At 42.1% G+C, this 22,568-nt stretch overlaps 1 protein-coding gene across 1 annotated transcript in view; it reads right to left on the bottom strand.

Annotated features, from left to right (window-relative positions):
* The window catches only part of LOC126405033 (voltage-dependent T-type calcium channel subunit alpha-1I-like), a 266,041-nt gene that overhangs the window by 32,549 nt on the left and 210,924 nt on the right, over nucleotides 1–22,568 (bottom strand). The window contains exons 24-30 of the mRNA XM_050068546.1: nucleotides 21,360–21,449; nucleotides 20,993–21,185; nucleotides 16,944–17,095; nucleotides 15,715–15,824; nucleotides 9,301–9,434; nucleotides 8,847–8,917; nucleotides 2,147–2,225 (exon numbers count right to left, since the gene is read on the bottom strand). Coding sequence (XP_049924503.1) covers nucleotides 2,147–2,225; nucleotides 8,847–8,917; nucleotides 9,301–9,434; nucleotides 15,715–15,824; nucleotides 16,944–17,095; nucleotides 20,993–21,185; nucleotides 21,360–21,449 — 829 coding nt within the window. The remainder of the gene's footprint in view (nucleotides 1–2,146; nucleotides 2,226–8,846; nucleotides 8,918–9,300; nucleotides 9,435–15,714; nucleotides 15,825–16,943; nucleotides 17,096–20,992; nucleotides 21,186–21,359; nucleotides 21,450–22,568) is intronic.

Below are 22,568 nucleotides of genomic sequence, written 5' to 3'. Positions count from 1 at the left end.
TTAGACAATACCAAACTCGGGAACACTGGAGGACATGACTGTATTAACATGATGGAGGAAAAACATGGATTGCGTACCTACATTGGCGAAGGCATTAAAAAAAAAAAAAAAAAAAAAAAAAAAAGAGTAAAGGTAATACATGTTTCAAAGTTTAGCCCATCCACTGTAGAAGGAAATCTATTCTTCTGCAGACAATTCCCCTTTAAAGGCTCACAGGAAGCTGGAGTTATAGCTCAACATGACCCTAATTATTTGGTCATTTATCCCATCACACTGGCCTTCACATCAGAATATATTTTCACAATAAATAATAAATGTATCAAAGTTTTAACAAATGTGATCCAGTGGCATGCGCCAGTTAATACACTTATATATAACAGCGTTGGTTCTCTTGAGTCTTTAGAGGACTCAGGATTTTTAGTTCAAAATACTGTAAACAGTTTGTTACCCTGTACAATTTGCTTAAAGGTATACTATGCAGGATTTTCCTATAAAACAATGTATGGACTCATACAGAAGTAATCCTTCTCAGGCCCTGTTTCCTCCAAACTCTTTCAGTATGGTACCTTTGGAACCAAAAATAACCCTTCAGACATGGTACCTAGACCCTAGAGTTTCCACCGCAAACAGTACTCTTTCATGTGGGCGGGGTTGTTGTCACACTGCTCTGTCCAGCACTCACTGTATTTCCTCCTTTATCAGTCTGCACCTTGTTTATCATCCACAGAACAGGGTTGAATGCCGACATTTTCAGAGCAAAATGAAACAGGCTGCAGTGAGAGTCTCTCTCCATGGGTTATTTAAAAATAGCAGGTTTGTGCATTTAGTCCTTCTCAGGCAAGCTCGGGGGTGTAGTGTTGCTGTAGCCCACAGGAACAACACTCCGCAATGCTTTTTTTTTTTCTCAGAGTGAGGATTGGGATATGTCCAGTTCACATAATACGGTTGAAATTAATATGTATTTATAAACGCTTGAAGATCTACTCATTACTAAAAGTGTATGTCANTGCTGTAGCCCACAGGAACAACACCCCGCAATGCTTTTTTTTTTTTCTCAGAGTGAGGATTGGGATATGTCCAGTTCACATAATACAGTTGAAATTAATATGTATTTATAAACGCTTGAAGATCTACTCATTACTAAAAGTGTATGTCATAAAAAAATTGAAGTGATGGTCAAAGTTGTCAGTGAAATTTAAGGTGTCTTGATGAATTCATGTCGTCACCTCATGCATTGAGTAACATGTTAACAACAAGTTCACATTCCACCTTAAAAGTTGCCGGCAGTCGGCCCAGGCTACAGCTGCTGAGAGAGGCAGCAAACCATTACTTCATTTTAGTTACAGTTTACTAATATATGTAAAACTCTCCACAGTATGAACAGTGGTTACATGAGCCTCAGAACCAGCCACAGCTCAGCCCTGAGCAGAGTGACCGTCTGCTTTTGACCAATCAATGGACTATCATTCCACCTTTTAGTACCAGATCTGTGTGCTAGGTACGCCAACAGAGGGGTGACCAAAAATGGGGACAGTACAGAACAGTTCCATCGGTACCATCCACAACTTTTCACAGTGGAAACAGAAAAAAAGTGCACCGAACTGAACTGTACTGTACTGCTCAGTGGAAACGGGGCTTACGACACACTAAAAGTGTGTGGCAGTTTATTTTTCTGCAGAGTGTCTGCATTCTATATTCTTATTTTGTGTGTCCAGGACATTTATGGCCATCTTCCCCCACAGCACTCAGATGAGGCTAGGGCTTCATAAAAAGGTCGCAAACAGGTGCCAGACTGTAAGCAGCAGGCATCCAAGAGACACAGCACTGANAGTGTCTGCATTCTATATTCTTATTTTGTGTGTCCAGGACATTTATGGCCATCTTCCCCCACAGCACTCAGGTGAGGCTAGGGCTTCATAAAAAGGTCGCAAACAGGTGCCAGATCCAAGAGACACAGCACTGAAAAAACACAAATATGGCGTGGCAAAACGCCAGACTAAAGTCAATCTGATGCTGGCTCTTACTTTTGCTGCCGGGCATGTTCAAAAAACAGTAAACGACAATCCTGCATAGTATACCCTTAACATTGTTTATATTTAAAGTGCATGGAGCAAAAACATTGCAACTACGTGTCATGAGCACTCACCAAGTTCTCCAAATAGCTCTACTCCTAAGGCGGCGTAGATGAAAAACAGCAGCATAAAGAGCAGGCCCAGGTTACCCACCTGCAACAGACACATACACACAGACAGGAGAACATCTTACCGTGCACACGTTATAAACCACTTGACAGCATGCTAACATCATTAACAAGAAAGTGCTACCTAAACAGCATAACGGCTGGATTTATGTTCAACAAAAACATCTAAAAGTCATTGTTAATGGGCCCTGTGATGAATCAGCTATAAACATGCTTGGTGTAATTCAGCCACATTTTAAATTACTACTCAAGTGAACTTTGTTAAAGTCCCAGTGAAACGGGAGTTAGAGCATCTTTAGCTTCTGTACGGGGACAACTCCCAGGAGTTTTTGCCCACTAATATCCAAACACACATTTCTTCCTATCTCTCCATATTGCTCTTTTTGCTAATACAACCCACAGGTGATGAAGTTCAGATTTTACTGTGACTAGCAGTTCTCCCAAAGTCTCATTTGATTTGAAAGTTTTGTAAACGCCCTGAGTGCAGGATGAGTCATCAAACATTTTAAACCATTTTACAGGAAGAAAAAGACAGTTGTTTCCTTGTAAAAACACTCTACATACTGTACATCTGTATGAAGAGAGGGTCACCTCTAAAGCTTCGTCTATTGTCTCAGACTCTCAACATCCCCTCCATGTTGAGTGTCAGTTGCTTCCATCAGGGCGGAGGTTTTGCCTCCCTTTATGTAGCACTAAGTGTTACAGATTGTCCTTTGTCCTGTCTGCTATCGCTTATCTTGTTGCACTCATGACTACTGTCTGTATCTCAAATTGTCCCTCGGGGACATTAAAGTTCACCTTACCTTACTCTGATACTGACTTTTTGACATACATTTGGCATATAACAAGACATAAATGAACAATCATCACCGGGACACTGGTTTAAAACTGGGTCTTAAAACCCTGCTACTGAACACATTAGCAGGAAATCAAATAAAAGGTGTAAAGAGTGTGCGTTTAAATATCACTCAGGGCTCCAACTTGTTTTTAGCATGCTGCTCACACACTCTGCACAGTTTTGCAAACCATTGCACAACTTCCTCTGATGCAACTGATCCCCCTGACGCTGATGTGATTTTTCGAGTTTGGGCCTTGGCTCTGTTCCATCACGAAACAGCCTTCTGTTACTGCAACTTAATGGTGATGATGATGTTGCACGGTAAACACTCAGGGCAAAATCTAATCCCATTACAGGGATACAAAACCCAGTCTCCTATTCACTGTCTTTAGCACTCTGCTAACAACACGGCTCCACCGGGAATGAGCAAATGCACTGACAAATAGTTGCTATAATTACACTCCATGTGTGCCAGAGAGAGGTTTAGATCACTCCACCTGTTTTTCAGGGGAAAGATGCTTTAAATCTGCTGTTGGGTCCAGGAATAATGCATCAACATTATGGCAATGACAAAGCTTCTTCTAAAGAGACTACATATAAGCTGCAATGCAAATAAAGTTTATTGAAACAAATTATATTGAGATACTTTGGGTGGATGCTTTTTGGCTCAGATGGAAGCAGACAGCGCTATAATGATGTCTAGTTGTAGCAGACCTGCTTACAGAAATGTCTGGGCCACTGAAAAGGTCCAGTTAATGGGCCCTCCAAAATCTACTGTACTCATTTAATGAAAAATCCATTTTCAGGAGAGGTAGTTTTTTGAATTTTTTGAAAGCAACAATAAACGTTTATTTTCTTTTAATAAGTGACGGTGAACAGTTTGGTTCAAAATAAAATGTGGTTATCATTGCTTATATTTGGGATGAAGATGATTAAGGTTCCTCCCTTGCAGCTGGGCCCCAGGAAGCTTTTCCCCTCCCCCCCTTACTGGCGACCCTGGATTGGAGAGAACAATCATGGTGAAAAGCAGGGTTTTGATTATAATGCCTGGTTTGGAGGGGAAGTCAAACAACTGTGATTGAATTTAGGTTTTATTCAATTATCAATAATTATTTACAATGAGACTGCAAAGCATCTAGCAAAAGATACAATTTGCACATATTACAACCACCACTTTTCATACTCAAGGTTTAAATATCTTTGTTTACATGTCTCGTCTCCTTTAAAATTATTTGCAATAAAAACTGATAGGCTGAATGCTATTATTTACATTTTAATGCTGCCAAAGACTTTAAAGGTCTAGTGTGTAGAATTCAGGGCAGGGGCCAGCAACCTTTACTACCAGAAGAGCCATTTGTGGGCCAATTTTTTTTTTAACAAAGTCTGTTTGGAGCTGCAAAATATATTTGAGCCTATATATAATATATAATAATAAAGGTAACACAGCCTTATAAAGTCTACATCAGCTTATCAACATTACTAATAGGTCTAATCATTAATATGTTTTACTATAAGGTGGCTACTCTGCTGTATGTCTTTTATGATTATTTGGAACCTTGCAGTGAAAGTAAACAAGTCTGTCTATTAAATTCAATATTTTCCTCCAAGACCTTTCCTCTCTGGATTTGGAATCCACAGCGAGCTCTGCTAAGGAGACTCAAGACAAACCACCACTCTTGATGTTCGGCAAAGTGGCACCAGGCTATAGACATAGCTATGACTCACATAAATGAATATTAAAATGTTAAAAAAAAAAACTGGGATTCATTTCCATGTAGCCTAATTTTTGGTCAAAGCCATGGGGAGCCATTAGAGAGGGGCTAAAGAGCCACATGCATTGATTTAAGGGATATTTATGGCACAAAGTGAATAAAATATGTTTTCTTTAGTGTATGATCACCTGAAAATAGGAATCATTGTGTTTTGTTTCCTTAGAATGAGCCATTTATATCTACATAGGGAGTGGTTCCTCCTCCATGGTGATTACCACGTTGCACCGCCATGTAACTACAGTAGCTCAGAATGGACAAACCAAACACAGGCTCTACACAGCAGCGATTTGTATTTTTTATTTTTTTTTGCATTGGCCACTGTAGTTGGAAGCCCAAGCAGCATTGGCTAGCTGCTAGGCTAATTTCTACAATGTAAAATGCCATAAGCTCGTGCTAATAACGTTAGCATGTTATATTTGTCTGGAAAACGTGTTTAGTGAAAGACAGTTGTTTTGTCAGTGAACCTTGTGAGTTGTTATGGAGCCGAATTTTGTAATGTTGCCTTTGTTCAATGTTGCTGTTGTTCCTGGTTTTATATGAGCAGAGGAAAAGTCTGCTAGCTGCTAGGCTAATTTCTACAATGTAAAATGCCATAGGCTCGTGCTAATAACGTTAGCATGTTATATTTGTCTGGAAAACGTGTTTAGTGTAAGACAGTTGTTTTGTCAGTGAACCTTGTGAGTTGTAATGGAGCCGAATTTCGTAACGTTACCTTTGTTAAATGTTGCTGTTGTTCCTGGTTTTATATGAGCAGAGAAAAAGTCTGCTAGCTGCTAGGCTAATTTCAACAATGTAAAATGCCATAGGCTTGTGCTAATAACGTTAGCATGTTGTATTTGTGGGGAAAACATGTTTAGTATAAGGCAGTTGTTTTGTCACTGAACCTTGTGAGTTGTTATGGAGCCGAATTTCATAACGTTACCTTTGTTAAATGTTGTTGTTGTTCCTGGCTTCAGTTGAGGAGAGGAAATGTCAGCTAGAGGCTAGGCTAATTTATACAGTGTAAAATGCCATTAGCAGGTGCTAGGCTAGCAGCCCGTCTGTGGCAAACTGAACAGCGTTGGAGAAACATTGATTTGTAACATGAAACTACTTTTATCAGTGTTTTTGCTAGTTTTAATCACCCGGTCTGTTTGTTTTGGGGAGAAAGAGACCTCCGCAGCTAGTACTGCTGCTGATAAAAACCTCCTGAACAATGAACACTGAAGAAATTCTAACCGGGACAAGCATCAGCTGGTTTTAATCTGCAATCCTCACCACTAAATCCCCTACATCTCACACACTGCTCCTTTGACATAAACATCCTGGTCAATGCTACACTGAGAAAGCTGCAGAAAGTGGTAAAAAAAAGAATAACATTTCTGCATGCATACAGCGCAATAGAAATGTTTAGCAGCATCTACAATCCAAAAATATTAAAGTTTACTTTTGATGTAGACAAATGTGCCCCATTACATGCAGCACAATCAGATGAGTCCCTTTGGAATGGGTGTAATGGAGGTAATTGCCACACAACCTTTCAGTTGGAGTGCTGTAATAATTCTAAATGTGACTGGTCTGGGGTTTGCCTTAAGTACGTCAAGTTAGTGCTATCCTGCCCGGTGTACTTAACAATCTGTGCCTCATAATGGCTCCAGTCTATGTGGGATAAAGGATGGACGCACTGTTGAGATGTTTTACTGGGAGGGATTTAATGCAGATGTATACAGGCTAATAATGACTTATCATACTGGATAAAAATAAACACAAGCTTTACTGTTTGTTTGAGTTAGTTGTTGCAGAGATTTAATATGAGAAACAGACAGAGACCATGATTATGTCAAATTTTTTAAAAGCTAAATACAAATGGTTTTCACAGGGGACAGCTGTGACGTCCTCCCAAGCAAAAATGGCATTTCATGTGGCGTCCGCATCTGCCTAAGGCTATTCCTGAGGTTTCTCATCCGTTCCCAGAGCAGAGATGAAGCAACTGGCTCGACTTTAGTACCAACATGATATAGGCTATTAGTGGTAGTGAATGGCGTGTCGCAGCCATTTTGCATCAGTTGGGAGGAGAGGATAATGGAGGACGCGTGTGGGTAAAATGACTTTGTCTTGCTGCGTCTTTGCAAAGACAAGCCATGAAAATGCATTTCTCTTAACATGTCAGCGAGCTATTAAACCTACTCACCCATTTAGTGTAAGTGTATGGATCGCTCATTACATCTCCATGTCCTGTCACGGCCTATTAACTATATAAACTGCTTGGGGAACTTGTGAAGCATTCACATCATGTGTAATCTCATGACTTATTATTCCAGCAGACTTCTGTCCCCATGTGCCACCGTGGCATTATTCATATTCCTCGCCTTCTTATTCCCGTAGCAGTGCATTTGCCTGTTACTTTGTTCAGCTGAATCCTGAAGCCTTTGTTGAAATGTCAATACTGTCTTCAATATCCTATGCGAAGAGATGAAGAAACATTGGCAGCTTGCCATTTCATTTTCACTGTGATATATAGTGTAATATCACCTCAGGTTAATCTCTCGCCAGGTGTAACGCTTCCACTCTCACCCTCTCAGCACCTAAATATGCACACACACCCATACACACAGAGAGGGACCTCCTGGAAATGTTTAATTAGCCTGAGTTTTAATTACCTCCCCTGGTGCCCTTGGGATGGAGCAAAGGGCTCAGTGTTAATGAGACGGGGATCAATAGAAAAGAAAGACAAGGAATCTGTTCTCCCTCACCTCCGCCTGCCCTCCTCTCCTCACACCACCTGTTTCCATCTGTTTGCTTCATCTTACTTTTAATGGTCAATGGGTCACTTTGTGTGCATGTGTGTGACTGCATGTCTGCAAGTCCACACATGAGGATGTGCACCAGTCTCTGTCCTTAACCTGTCTGGACAGCTGTTTTTATTTGTGTTAAGTCGTGACATATAGAGGTACCAGGAGGCAAATTCTGTTGCCTTTAGTCAGAACCAGGCTGGTTGTCTCCCCCTGTTTCCAGTCTTGATGCTAAGCTAAGCTAACTGGCTCCGTACAGACAAGAGAATGCCATCTTGTTTTTACATGGATTAGTGTATTGTGCTCTTGCTGCCACTAGATGGCACAAAAAGTGTCCAGGAACGAGGACAACAGGGCTAAGTTAAGCAGAATGAAGTATAGGGTCCACTAAACCCAAAATGTGATGTCCTCATATGAGGACACAGGGTCTCAGGAGGATATTCACTAAAGAAAACACACTTATCCTATTTTATTTCTGTCAGTATATGCCTCTAAATCCTACAAACTGGACCTTTAAGTTTTTAAAGTAATGAGAGTATCAAAGTTCAAACTGATGCTCCAAGAAAGACATTAGCGTACAGTAGAAAGGGCTTCAGGCAAACATTTAATTCATTATTAATTAAATTAAACATTAATTATTATTGATTAATAAACATTGGGACACTGGTGAAGACATTCAGAGAAGTAAGACGCACATGGAAACCACATAAATATCGTACATACATTACAAGACTTGACATTTCTTCTGTTGTTTCCTGTTTTATTTCAAACTCATATGATGCTTCAAAGAAAACAGACATGTCTTCAAGTCAGTAAGAATATAGAGCAAAGATGCATTCTGGGACTTTTCTTGAGAGTTGAACTTTCAGTGCACTGGACTGATGTTGACACTGGGACGGCCTAGAAACTGCCTGACTCTGTGGACATCTCACCACCAAATGAACTGCAGACTGGTTTAAGAAGCCCCCACTGTTTCTAGCACACTGTGGTCGCAGTGGGAGCCTGGGTACTCTCCATGGTGCTGAAAGTGAAAATAAGACAAAGCGTGTGTGTGTGTGTGTGTGTGTGTGTGTGTGTGTGTGTGTGTGTGTCAGTCTACCAGTCTGTGGCATGAATGAGTCATCTATTAGAGTTGCCTACAGGCCAGCAGAGAAAGAGAAGGAGGGGGTCCGTGCTACTCTGACTATTGACTGAGAGACTGGCCAAATCTCTCTCTTTGAGGGAGAGGCAGTGTCTTGGAATGTGTGTGTGTGTGTGTACTCTACCTGAGGCAGGGCTTGGACCACCGTATCCAACAGGGCTCTCATTCCTGTCGCCATCTTCAGCAGCTTCAGCACTGAGTGTGTGTTAGAGAGGGAGACAGAGAGACTTTAAGTGTGGGCATTTAGGAGGAAATCCCTCAGGTTCAATTACAGGCTAAATGGGAAACATCTAACTGTGGAAAGGTCAGTTCTTAATTTACACCCCATGTAACACACACACACACACACACACACACACACACACACACACACACACACACGGTTGTACACACAAAACAGCCCGTTAGACATGCTATGCTAAAGCTAACTGACCTGTAAACGTTCACAGTTTCAATGGTCATATTTAACACATCAACAGCAAGACCAAATCAATGTTCTGTTTTATTGAAAGGATTTACAGGAAGTGCGGCTGGGATAGGACTTGTGTGTGTTTGTGTGTATTTAACATGTGTAGTACCTCGTGCTATCCTCAGTACTCTCATGATCCTGATGATAGTGGGGTTGATGGGCAGGGCAGCGCTGATCTCAATCTCCTCCAGGGTGATGCCCATCACTGACAGAAGCACAATGGCGAGGTCCAGCTGGTTCCACCTAGCACACACACATACGCACGCACTCATGTGATGGAGGGAGGTGCACAAAGGCATTGCACCACACACGCAGACAAGGCAAATATACTGTAGACACAAATGCACTGGCATACTGGCGAGTTTGTAGGCAAGCAGGACCTTACAACATAAGGAGTTAATTATCAGTTATCTTTCAACGTTTCACTCTTCTTCATTTCTACCAGTGATGCTACAGCGCCTTGGTCCCAAAATAAATCCAACATTTGCAGCAAAATGCTTGTCAGACAATTTCTTTTTAAGGCTTAGGGACAGATGGGAAACAGATGATGCCAAATCAGATGAATATGGTCGGGAATCAAAACAATTTGAAGCCATAGTCATTGAAACATGTCAATTAAAGGGACGGTTCAACCCCAAATCAAAAATACATATTGTTCCTCTTACCTGTAGTGCCAATTATCAGTCTAGATTGTTTTGGTGTGAGTTGCCAAGTGTTGGAAATATCAGCTGTAAGGATGTCTGCCTTCTTTTAAATATAATGGAACTAGATGGCACTCAGCTTGTGGTGCCCAAAGCGCCAAAATATATACATTTGAAAAACTCAACAGCAATGTCTCTTTCTGTAAATCATGACCCGGTTACACAAGATTATCCACAGACCTTGCTCTGAGGAGTTTCATGTAGGAACTATTTTCTATCTACTGAACTACATCCGGCAACTGTTACACTGTGCAGAAGGAAGTGTGCATCTACTACTAGCACAGCTAGCACCACTGAGCTAGCTAATGGGACAGCTCAGCCAACGAGGACCCCATAATGTTTACATCTCGCACTGTTACAAGCACTAGCATCTCGTCCATGAGTAGATGCACACTTCCTTCTTCACTTTACTTCTGAGAATCGCCACCTTAAGGTTGAGGAGGGGTTTGCGTGTCCCTGTGAACCTGAGAGCTGTGTTGTCCGGGGCGAATAGTCCCTGGTAGGGTCTCCCAAGGCAGAGTGGTCCCAAGGGAAGGGCCAGACTAAGCGAATCAAGAAGACCTTGATGAAACAGACTGTTCGGACTTCGAGCAACTTGCCCGATATGGGGACACCTGGGGGTGGGGGAGCTCACTAGCAAGTATCTGGTGGCTCAGCCCAAAAAAAAATAACATGGGGCCATCGCCCTGTGGGCCCACCACCCACTGGGACAGGAATCAGGGTTTAGTGCATTGGGCATGCTGATCCCTGGTGTTGCGGACTTTGATATGGTAGAAAGAAAACAGGTCCTACATGAAACTGTTCACAACAAGGTCTGTGGATTATCTTGAGTAATTGGATCATGATTTCTGGAAAGAGACATTTTTTGGTGCTTTGTGCACCACAAGCTGAGTGCCATCTAGTTTAGCTTTATTCAAGAGAAGGCACACATCTCCAAGGTTGATATCTCCAACACTCGGCAACTCACACCAAAACAATCTAGATTGATAAACAGAACCACAGGTGAGAGGTAAAACAGGAATTTTTCATTTGGGGATGAACTGTCCCTTTAAGAGCAGGTGACCTGATGTAAATACACCACTTAAGTGAGCTTCCCCAGGTGTTTGTCCTTTGTCCCCTCATGTATTTGCATCAAGACGTACTGCTGTAGTCCTCATTTATCTTGAGACTTTTTGGAACACAGTCAATACACATCTTTTGTGAAATCATCAAGGTGGTGATGCAAGGCAGACAGAGTGCTAAAACACTTGGCACTGCCAAATCATTTGTCGGAATGCTTGCCAAACTCTCTTATTTAAAATGCCAACGACAACAGTGTATCAACCGCCGCCCATGACTCATTATCACCATGCACACGATCATGTTTCCCTGTGTTGTCAGAGCTTGGCTGACGGGAGGTCTACTTTTTTTTGTCACAGTTTTACCCACCTTTTCACAGCGGCAAAAGGAGGTGCATGATCCTCTACGGTTGCAGCCATACAGCGCTACTGAGGACAGCAGCTGCCTTTGATTCTATTTACAAATAATGTTCCTTAATCATTTTATCAAAGTCATCGAGGTGATCTAGCGAACCTGGTAATAATGCACCTGTTACTCCCCAAAAGGCTGAACAAAATCTGTGTTTCATATCTTCTTCACTGTCAGCCTCAGAACCTTCTGGCCTGTTACACATGCACTTTAACTACACATGCACTTCTACGGTACACAGACCTGCAGTTCTGTTGGTGGCACATGTGGCAGTGTGTTTGTGTGTTGCCGTCTACTCCATTGACCCAGTTCTAAAGCTGGCCCGAGAGTCACCCCAGCCTATAAATCACACTATGCACAATGACTGCTCACGGCTGTTGCTGACACTACATAAAAAGAGACAAAGTGCCAGCTGATAACCGTGTGATAAATTCTTTCTATATCCGCCCATCTCTTTTCTCATTTCATCACTCATTTGTCCTCCTCCTTTTTTGTCTTTGATCACTCCAGCTTCCCCTCCCATCTCTCTTTCTCTCTCCCTCTGGCACCTTTCTTTCTCCCCCCTTCCTCGTCACAAACTAAAATAGGTCAGCGACATTAAACTACCATCAGTGTAATATAAGCTCCCCAAATCTGCTTCTGTCTTTAATTAGTCGCCACATATCCCTGAAAAGAATAAGACATCAGTGTCATCGGCGTGCACATTTGGGTGAGTGACAAATCAATTTGTCTGAGCTCTGACTGAATGAATGTGGGAGTGAACAGACTGGTGCTGAGGTGTGTTTCCCATGGAGGTCAAACGGAGGTGAGTACAGTACGTGGGAGAAATGAAAAGCGCAGTGGTATCACATGCAGACAGCTGACAGATAATTTGGTTTTGTTAAGCAAATGATGCTGTAGTACAGTGGAAAAGCTAGGGCTGACCCCTGACAGTCGGCCAAACTTTAGTCCACCAGAAAGGCCATTAGTCGGCAGGATTTCATTGGTCGCTTAGTCGCAGAAAATAAAAGGGAACTCTATTAGGAGCTGTGCCTTGTCAAAATAAATCCAAACCTTTATGACTGGACCATGTGGGAATTTGATTGGAAAGGACAGACACAGGAAGTGGTCACGCTCAGCAGTCAGACAGGAGTCACGTTACAAACCAATCACAGCCGACAGATATCTTTCCCTTCTGTAAATATTCAGTCTGATAATTACACAGAAGTTGATCATGTTAGTGCAGGGCTACCCAGAGCTTTACATCTGTCCCACAGACGATAGGCCTACACACTTATAAACAGCGCCTGGAAGAAGATCAGCTCTTGCTTAGCAACCTCAGACGCAACCTGCCGCTACGCACTTGAAAGCTGGCACAAAAAAGGCACAAGAGTAGCACGCAGAGCTTGACCTCGTGTTTTCCAGGTGGTTAAAGACGCAGCATATGTACGGCCCCTAATTTCCAGGGCTGGTACCTGCAGTTATTCCACAGGCTAGTTAATAACATGTCGGGCAGGAAATCCAAAGTGTGGGATCATTTTGAGAAGGTGAAGGACGAACCCAAGGTGATATGTAAACTCATCTTCATTGGTCGACTACAAACATGACGTATCATCTGAAACATGGAAGTAGCTACATGCCCATTAGCCCACAGCGTCATTAACAGGCGGCTCGCTCAGTGTGTGACGTGCACTTGTAGATAAAATATAGGCCTATATTAATGAAGGTTCATTAGTACGGTTTTGTATTTCTCTGTAATGTAGCACAGTGTTAACAGTGTTACTGATACTATTCTTTCTCACACCTTCAACTCAAACCAATGTGTTGCCCCGCCCACAATATATAATTCAATAATTAAATTAATATCGTAAACATGCAGGCGACTAGTCGACTAATGGCCATAAATGACGACTATTGGTCGACCAGGAAAATTCCTAGTCCGGGGCAGCCCTAGAAAAAGCATTGTCATATCCATTTTCAAAGCTTTAATAACTGCAAATAAAACTCTATGAGATTCAGGAATGAAAGAATGGTTTGATGGTGACCATGGAAACCTAAATACTATTTTAAAAACATAAATTCTTGCGTCTTGCTGTTGCAATCAGGACATTTCAGCAGGCTGTCTCTGACAGAACTGATGATGTGTGATAGCTGTCATGGTTCAGCCAACTTAATAACAGAACGTGTCAGAGCCGGCTCACATGTTTCAACATATTTCATAATCCTCTGCATCGTCAAAGCCGTTATTCTCTATTCCATTTATAATGATCAAAGCAAAAGGCTTTGTGGGATTTGTACAGCTGTCACACTTTGAACTAAATAACTGTTTATTGTGGCACTATTTATATTATATGTTAATTCAGGAGATTATGGCATGTGCCTGGAGTCCTGATGGCGGCTTTAATGTCTAATTTTCACTTAAAATATTTGATGAGTGACAGAGCTGAGCAGACAAAAACATACTGTAGGGAGACACTATCACTTTTGGTGACATTGGGCCTTACTGAAATGATCTATAGCGCATGTTCTAAAGCAGTGGCTCCCAACTGGTCCAGTCACTGGGTCCAGATTCCTCCTTAGTCATTAGTGTAAGGTCCACACATAACATATTCAGCGTCATACATGCGTTTGGCCACGTCATCGAGCTAGTTTTCTGTCTCTGTCAAGTGTCTATCTGTTAGTCACTCACTCTACAGCAGGAACCAGCACTTTAAAATTAAAGCTCTGTGCTGGAAATACACTATACGTCAAAATAAATAATGTTTTTTACAAACCTGACACGTTTGTGAGTCACAAGTGGTTCATTCAGAATGGACCCGCAACCCACCAGTTGGGAACCACTGGCCTAAGTGCATGGCGTAAGTGCTATTTAAACGGTGCATAATCTGAGCACAAAACAAGGCATAAGTGGCAGAGGGGTTGTATTCAGTCCCTTAATTAATCATAGGTGTGTTCTGGGCGTAACGTGAATCTAACCCATTAGAGTGTCATCCCCCATTCCATTTAACAGCCAGGTGTGCCTGCACCTGCCGCACTGCTATCTGCATGGCGGATTTGGCAATTTGGATAAGCAAGCGTTTTTTCTGCAGTAAAAACAGTAACGTCACCGCAGCAAATATTGTGGGACGTTTAAGCAGCACAACTAAAAACAGCATTTATGAAGTTGACAGAAGGAGAATTAAATGTTTAGCTTCTGAATTCATCAATGAACTTACGCTGCTGCTCGTGTGTAAAGGCACACAGCGTCTCTCTTAATGAGGAGTCGGACAGCAGCTCTGCAGCTCTGCTATCTGCTGTGTTCACATTTTAGAGAATGTAATTATTTTCCTCATTAATGATGTATTATTTCACCCTCCCACAGCCCATGCACGCCTCCCTGTGTGTAACAAGCAGAGTGGAGGAGCGGTGTGAAGCCTTCTATGGAGGCGTATCTCACTATCTGAATGATGAGCCTTGCTAATTGCATTAAAATACTCCACTCTACTCCACACTACTGTCTTTAGACCAGGGTTTATGTTGGTCAGTGGTGTAATTCCTTTCTGCTGCCTCAAAGTAATAACAGGACAACAACACGTCTGACCACACCTCAATTTNCCCAATTCCTAGGGAAAGATTTCAACTCCTACCCCTCGTTGCTTCATTTTGAGGGCCAAGGGGTAGTGGGCAAGGGGGGGTATTGGGATTGGGCCTAAGTGTACATATAAGCGCCATATGTCGGGGAGACATGAGGAGGAATTAAAGAGAGAAAAAAACAAAACAATAGCAGTCAATGAGGTTTGCTTGACTACACATTACAGGGCCTTTTGTATGATACCTCCCCAAAATCACGTCGTAAGGGTCTTGCATATTTCACCCACTTCAAATTTAATGAACACATTTTTCTGAAGATGAAGAGAAAAAGTAATCTTTTCCATAACAAAAATATAATTTACAATATCTATCCACTCCTCTAATGTGGGCGGTTCTGGCCACACCTCATTTTGAGACCTACACCCAGATGCTACTTACAGACCGTGGGTGCTGGCAATGAAAATGACAACTGTGGGTGTGAAACTAGCAATGACTGTTGTGCTGTGCTGTGCGCCGCTTTGATAGGGTCCATTGAACCTCTAACTGTTTTGAAATGTAGACCTCATTATGCAGCCACATTAAAAAAAAGCTGGTTGAAAATCATCATTTAGGTACAGTACAGTCTACTCCACTGTGGATGGAATGAGTTCTACAGTGACACCAAGCAGTCTTGTGTTATAGTTAAACATGTATACACAGTCCTACGAATAAGCACGTAGATACATTTACATGCAGACAGAAAGAGAAAGACTCTCACACACAATCACGCTGCTAAAACACAAGGTATAAACACACAAAGACTGTACCTGTCTTTGAAGAAGCGGCGAAAGCCGAAGGCGATGAGTTTGAGTACTGATTCCAGCACAAACATGGAGGTGAAGAAATAGTTGCAGTACTTCAGGGCGAGATCCAGAGACTGGAAAGAGAGAGTAAAAAAGGGGCATGTGTGTGTGTGCGTGTGTGTGTGCAGTGGGGTAAGGTGGAGTATCAGCGGCAGGGGGAATGTAGAACTGGAATTGTTTCCGTTGTTTGTAGAGTAAAATCAAGCATGCCAGAGGCAACAACAGGGCATCTTCCATTCACAGCAGCACAAACACTCACACACTACATCCCCGGAGCAATATATTTTTTTAAGCTAAAATGTATTTGCACAGTATTCAAATATTTAATGTTTTAATTGTCTTAAACATCCAGTCCAGCGTCCAGTTACTGCACAGACTGGAGTTTATTCAGCTTGGCTGCTTTCGTCTTTCATAAATAGAGCTGTAGCTTCTAACAAGTGGGAGGCTGCCAAATGTCAAGACAAACAGCTGACAAATACAGCCGAGACCTGTGATATTTATCCGATGCTCGGTCAGTTTGAAAAAGCTTGCTCCATTTTAAAAGGTCAAAGGGGCATCTTATCTCAAGGATAATCACTTTTCTCTACCTCACAACAAAAAAAAAAAAACGCTATCAGGCGTTTCAACCTCCATTCATCACACATGAATGGACAGATAGCACATGTACTGAGCAGCTAACAGCGCTCTGACAACAGGCCGCATCAAATCAGCGGTGCAATCACAGCTCCTTTGTATGAACTGCATGCTACTCACAACACACGCCACACAGCCTGGATACAGTTTCATGGTGGCTGACCAGTCAGCGGTATCACTGTGTCTTTTTAAGATGCTGCTGTTTGGGGAAAGGGAAGGCTTTATGTAAGAGCAGGATAACAGCCACTAAGATCTGACAGACATTAATACTCCGCATAAAAACCCCAGCATAACTTCTTCCCACTGAGATGGAGCCTGTAGGAGTTTATCTTTTTTAGTCCACATTTTGTGGAACAGGCACTTTAAGGGGGAGTCACAGCTAAGTTGCACAAATCTCTAATTACTTACACAAATGCAAGTATGCAAGGTGCTCTCCTCATTTATCACCTCACTCACACACACAGACGCACATACACAGCTGGACCTGTTCAACCCCCCTGAACACGACACACTAATTTGTTTTGCAGCCACCACATGCACATCTCTGCATCTTTGCTTACATGAGGTTGATTGTAGTGCTCTAAGGACATAGTGATGACGTTGATACAGATGATGAAGGTGATGATGAGGTCCAGGTAGTGGTTTGTGCATAGTGTGTGGATCATCAGGCGGACGTTGCCATAGCTGGCAAAGTAGGGCAGCTTCTGGGCTTCTGTTGGCAGAGAAATATATGAGTAAAGTTCTGAAACATATTAAGTTTGTTATCTAAGTGTATGTTAGCCAACAAGGGCAGCCTATTCCAGCTGACACTGGGTGAGAGGCAGGGTACACCCTGGACAGGTCACCAGACTATCACAGGGCTGACACATAGAGACAGACAACCATTCACACTCACATTAACATCTACGGACAATTTAGAGACACCAATTAACCTGCATGTCTTTGGACTGTGGGAGGAAGCTGGAGTACCTGGAGAAAACCCACGCTGACACGGGGAGAACATGCAAACTCTGCACAGAAGGGCTCCCCCACCCTGAGTTCAAACCAGGAACCCTCTTGCTGTGAGGCAACAATGCTAACCACTGCACCACTGTGCCGCCCAGAATCTGCAGCTTCAGAAATGAAGCCAATTCAAAAACATATGAAACCCTGAAAACAAATGCGAAAGAAAATCACTGTATATCCAGTCAACACGGCGGATGTTCTCAAGGCCTTTAGGGGGAGGTCTACATGGAACAGCTTGATCTTTGAGCCGTCAGGGAGAGAGGCTGATGAGACTAGATAGTATCGGGGTGCGTTCCAAATCACATTCTTTTTCTTTTTACATAAAGTAGGTACAGCAGCTGCCTTTAAAAAGTGTGTACTGTTGCATGCAGTATGCACACAATCAGGACATACTACTTACTCATAACGTTACTCATTTGTTACCATGGAGATAAAACAAAGTGCTGTTCATCGAGCTCATCAGAGACGGAAATCAACCTGGCCAGCTCTGATTTTGTTAATTTGCAATAAGTATTAAGTGTATACATTGTAGATTCTAACATATTTACGATAGTAGAATTACAGAGGCTATACATTTCTCTGTTATTGTTATGAAATACTCATGCCCTTTTTTGGTGGTTTTATTTAGGAATGTTTTATTCAATTAACCATTTCATATTCCTTTCATTATTAATCAACTGGTCATCAGTCACCTGAATGCACCGTCATCTGTCAGTGCCATTTCTGACAGCTTGACAGCTGTCAATCTGTCGTCTGTGGTTCAGTCCGCTGTGCAGAGGATTGTGGGTCGGAATAGCCAAAAAAGCACTCTGGCTTGCATACTGCAAAATCTGACCCAATGTAGTAGAACATCCTGGTATTTTTGGCATACTATATTCGACACACTATGTATTGTGTCATACTAAATCTTTTTCTGGCATGTAGTATGGTGGTATGGGTATTTAAACATGTTGTTGGTTTTCCAGCGTAGCTAGCTGTGTAAATCTGTTGCTCTTTTATCATATTGTAAAAGACTAAGGCCATATGTATGCCAAAAAGACCAGGATGTTCTCCTACATCCGGTCCAACTTTGCAGCATGCAAGCCAGCATGCTTTTCCGGCTATTCTGACCCACAATCCTCTGCAGAGCGGACGATACATCACATAGACTGAGCCACAAACAGACGACGGCTTGACAGTTCATTGAGAATATGTACCTGTAATGGCACCTCTTTACTCCACTTTTATTCCAGCTTTAAAACCAAACACAAGTTCTGAATCACATACCTTTTCTTTTTACTCATACTAAGTGCAGCAGCGGCCCAAACAAAGTACTTACTGTTGCATGCTGTATGCACACTATCAGGATATACTACTTCATCATAACATTGCACCCTGAACTTTGACCCTCCTGCTCATGTATCCGTTACCTTGGAGATGTAACAAAACGCCATTTGCCGAGCACACCAGAGACGCAGGTCAACACAGGGAACACTGCTGTTGTTACTTTGCAACATACATAGTTGTCACAACAGTAAAATCACATACGCATTTCTGTTATTGTTATTTTCACACTCGTGGGCTTTTGTTGTTGGTTATCTTTATGATTATTTTGTTGCCTTAAACAATTAATATTCCTGTAACTACTATTCGCTGGTCATTAGTCACTGGAATGTGCTGTCATCTGTTATCGCAGCTCTGACAGCTGTCACCAAGCTGTCATCTGTTTGTGACTCAGTCGATGTGACGTATCTTCCACTGTGCAGAGGATTGTGGGTCAGAATAGCTAGAGAAGCATGCTGATTTTAAACTGCACAACGTGATCGGACACAGTAGAACACCCTGGTATTTTTGGTATACTATGTATAACGACATACTAGATCTTTTTTGTCTTACAAAATAGTAGGGTCGAATGGGTATTGGAATCCACAGACACTCTCTCGTATGGTCCCTCTCTCTCATTTTAAAAACTAGAAAAGCACTCAGAGAGTGCAGACCTCCGCCAAGTAGGTGATATTCCCTCCCCCTCTGCATCAGATTTTGCAGCCTGCATCACAATTAGGTTATTTGCATCACTATCATTATTAGGTTATATATGCCTTCACCATGGAGACACAGTGGTGTATTTATTTTGTTTTTACTTTGTACCAACACAGAATATAATATGTTTTTTTGAATTTTCACTTTCTTTTTTTCCAACACAGAACATTAATTTCAACTTTAGAACAAGTAGGCCTACTCGCCACTGCCAACCGGTGGCGCTTGTCTGGTCATGGAATGAGTCTATTCTAAAACTCGGTGAATACACAGTGCTATTTAGCGCTATTCTAAAACTCGGTGAATACACAGTGCTATTTAGCGCTATTTTATTATTTTATCCACTTTGCTTCAACCCATCACCACCAAAATTTTATCATCTGTTCCTTGTCCCATTACCCACCTTTCCTGAAAATGTCATCAAAATCTGTTCATAACTGCCTTTCCTGAAAATGTCATCAAAATCTGTTCATAACTGAGTGATTTTGCAGACAAACAAACAGACAGACAGACCAACGCCGGCGAAAACATAACCTCCTTGGCGGAGGTAATAAGGCTGTTCCACTGAGTGCGCCTCCTACAGGCCTGGTGACTACATTGACTGGATGTGCAGTGTTTTTCTGATGCATTTAAAGAGTTTATTTGCGAAAACAGATAGCAGTCATTGAGTGCACAAAAAAAATAAATTATTTTGTAAAATAAATACAAACAGAGATAATCTGTTTTTGCAAATAAATTACATTTGTTTTCTGGGTTTGTGTGTTTTTGACTATTTGCAGTGTGTTTGCTGTCAGTGTATTTGGTTTTCTGCAGCACTTTCTTTCTTGAATTTACAGAACGTTTCCATTGTTGTATTTGTTTGGGGTGTTTATATGTGGTTTTTAATTAGCACGTTTCTCCAAATGGAAAGCTGTTGTAGTGCATTTGCCCTTATCAGCCACCGTAAAGCGCATTTCTAATTTTTTAAAAAAAAAGTAATATGTTTATCTGCAGTGATAAAAAAATACTTCTTCAAAATGCTCCTGTTCCCACTTGTACACCAGATCATCTGCTGTGTAGCAGATTATGTTTCCAGTGAAGCCCTGCCCACACTGAGCGCTTGGAAGTGCAAAATTTAAAAAAGCTTTGATCAAGCTGGAATCACTATCAACACAACTCTCAAATTGCAGAGCACATTAGCAATTATGACACTTGCTGTTTGTGTGTTTATTATTATCTGTCTGTCTCTATTTCCATCTCTCTTCCTATCTACAGCACATATTTTCATCAGTGTTGATCACAGCTCTACATGCTAATAGAAAGTGATTCTTGTGTGTCACAGCAATAACAGCAGTAGAGTGAGCTGTTCAAGCTCTTGGTTTCAGGCACTGTGTTATTTGTATCATTATATCTGGATGTAAGTGTTTGTAATCACTGATTGTACCCACTGTAACTCTGTAAATCTATTTCTGCCTCTTCTCTCTTACTGTACCCCTCCTTTCTATTTCTGTCTCCTCCTCCAACTGCTCATGTGCCTCTGTTTTATTCCTCTTCCATACTCCTTCTATGCCCTCTTTGCTATTCATCTCCTGACATTCCTCTCTCTTACTTCTCCTCTTCTTTTCCATGCGCCGCTGACGCTTCTCCTCCCGCCTCTTGGCCTCCTCCACCTCCTGGTGCTGGCGGCACTTGTGGAAATTCTCCACCACCACGCCGACAAACATGTTGAGGACGAAGAAGCTAACGATAAGGAGGAAGGAGATGAAGTACAGCAGCATCCATGGGTTGTTGTTGGTCACCGGCTGGGGTTGGAGTGGCCACGATGACATTCGATATGAAATATGGTGACGAAGGAGTTAAGTCACAAAACAGAGATGAGAGGGAAGGAGGAAAAGATTTAGTCAGTTTACATTTTGGATGGTGCCTAAAGCTTTTTGTAATAAAAATCTGCTGCTGTGCAGCTTATATGCAGGTACCTGTTGGTCCACGGCCACAGCATCCAGGCCGTGATACATGATGTTGACCCAGCCGTCTTTAGAGGCGAGGACAAACAGGGACATCAGAGCCTGGACAACAGCAGGCAGAGAGCAAAGAGGAAAAATGTTATCCTTATTTTATGGACAAACATACAATAAAGTCTCCGTTCAGACTCCTTTTGAAGAATGTAAAAATACTCGACTATATTCATATCTTGTTTGACATGGTTTTCCCACAAAAAAACAAAACAAAAACAAAGTTAAGCTTTCGCTTTCCACTTTCTCCGGCACTAGTACTGCTAGTTGACTGGTGTAAGAGCGGCGCTCATCAAGATGGCTAACGTTAGCGCTAGAGGAAACATCGGAGAAATTTAGCCTCACATGTTTGAGCCTCAGGGTGCCTCCAGACCTAGAGTTCACTTGCTTTGGTCTGAATCAGGGATGGACCAGATCAAATGCCTTGCACGAGAAAGCTGCTCTTGATTGGTCAGAATTTCCATGTGGGAAAAATCCAGGAAGTAAACAAAATGTTGAAGAAGAGTACACTTGCAAGATAAATGTGACACTTTCTAATGTCACAATGGAGGGAAAACTACGCAGGTTGATTTAGCGCTGCTCATCGTGGACTATATTGCTGTCATTGTTCATTTTAGTCAAACCATACAGTTTGAAAACGAGGCGCGGCTCCAACTAGAAAACAATGTTTTGATGCATTAGATGTAACTGTAACTTCCTAATGCTTTTTTAACCCAAAAATGCATAAAGCGACTGCAGTTGGTTCGGATCAAGGTCGGAACACGTTCTCACCACAAACCGCCCCAGAATTCTTTTGAAACTGGCCGAGACCACCTCTTCAAGAAGGTCCCGGTCTGGTTGTTTTGGTGCGTACCCGAGTGTGATCGCTGTGTTCACACCTGCCCAAACGAACTGCGCTTAGGGGGCAAATGAACTTGAGTTCGACTGAACCAAACCAAACAGGGCAGGTGTGAAAGCATCCTCAGTCCGGCCCAGACTCAGATGAGGGGTCTGTTGCGCACCAAAAGTGACAGCTAGCAGACATATCAGAATGGCGAGTGTAGTTAGCAACTTTTATTTCAGTTGTTTGTTAGCTTGGAGGCTAACTGGCAGTGACTGAAACAGTTTTAATTGTTAGGAAATATACAATGACATCTGCTTCAATGGGGTTTTTGGTAGATAGTGGAAGGAATT

This window comes from Epinephelus moara, chromosome 18 (genome assembly GCF_006386435.1).
Source record: "Epinephelus moara isolate mb chromosome 18, YSFRI_EMoa_1.0, whole genome shotgun sequence".
NCBI lineage: Eukaryota > Metazoa > Chordata > Actinopteri > Perciformes > Serranidae > Epinephelus > Epinephelus moara.
The sequence above is the reverse complement of the archived record's forward strand: the minus strand, read 5'-3'. Positions and strand labels throughout refer to the sequence as shown.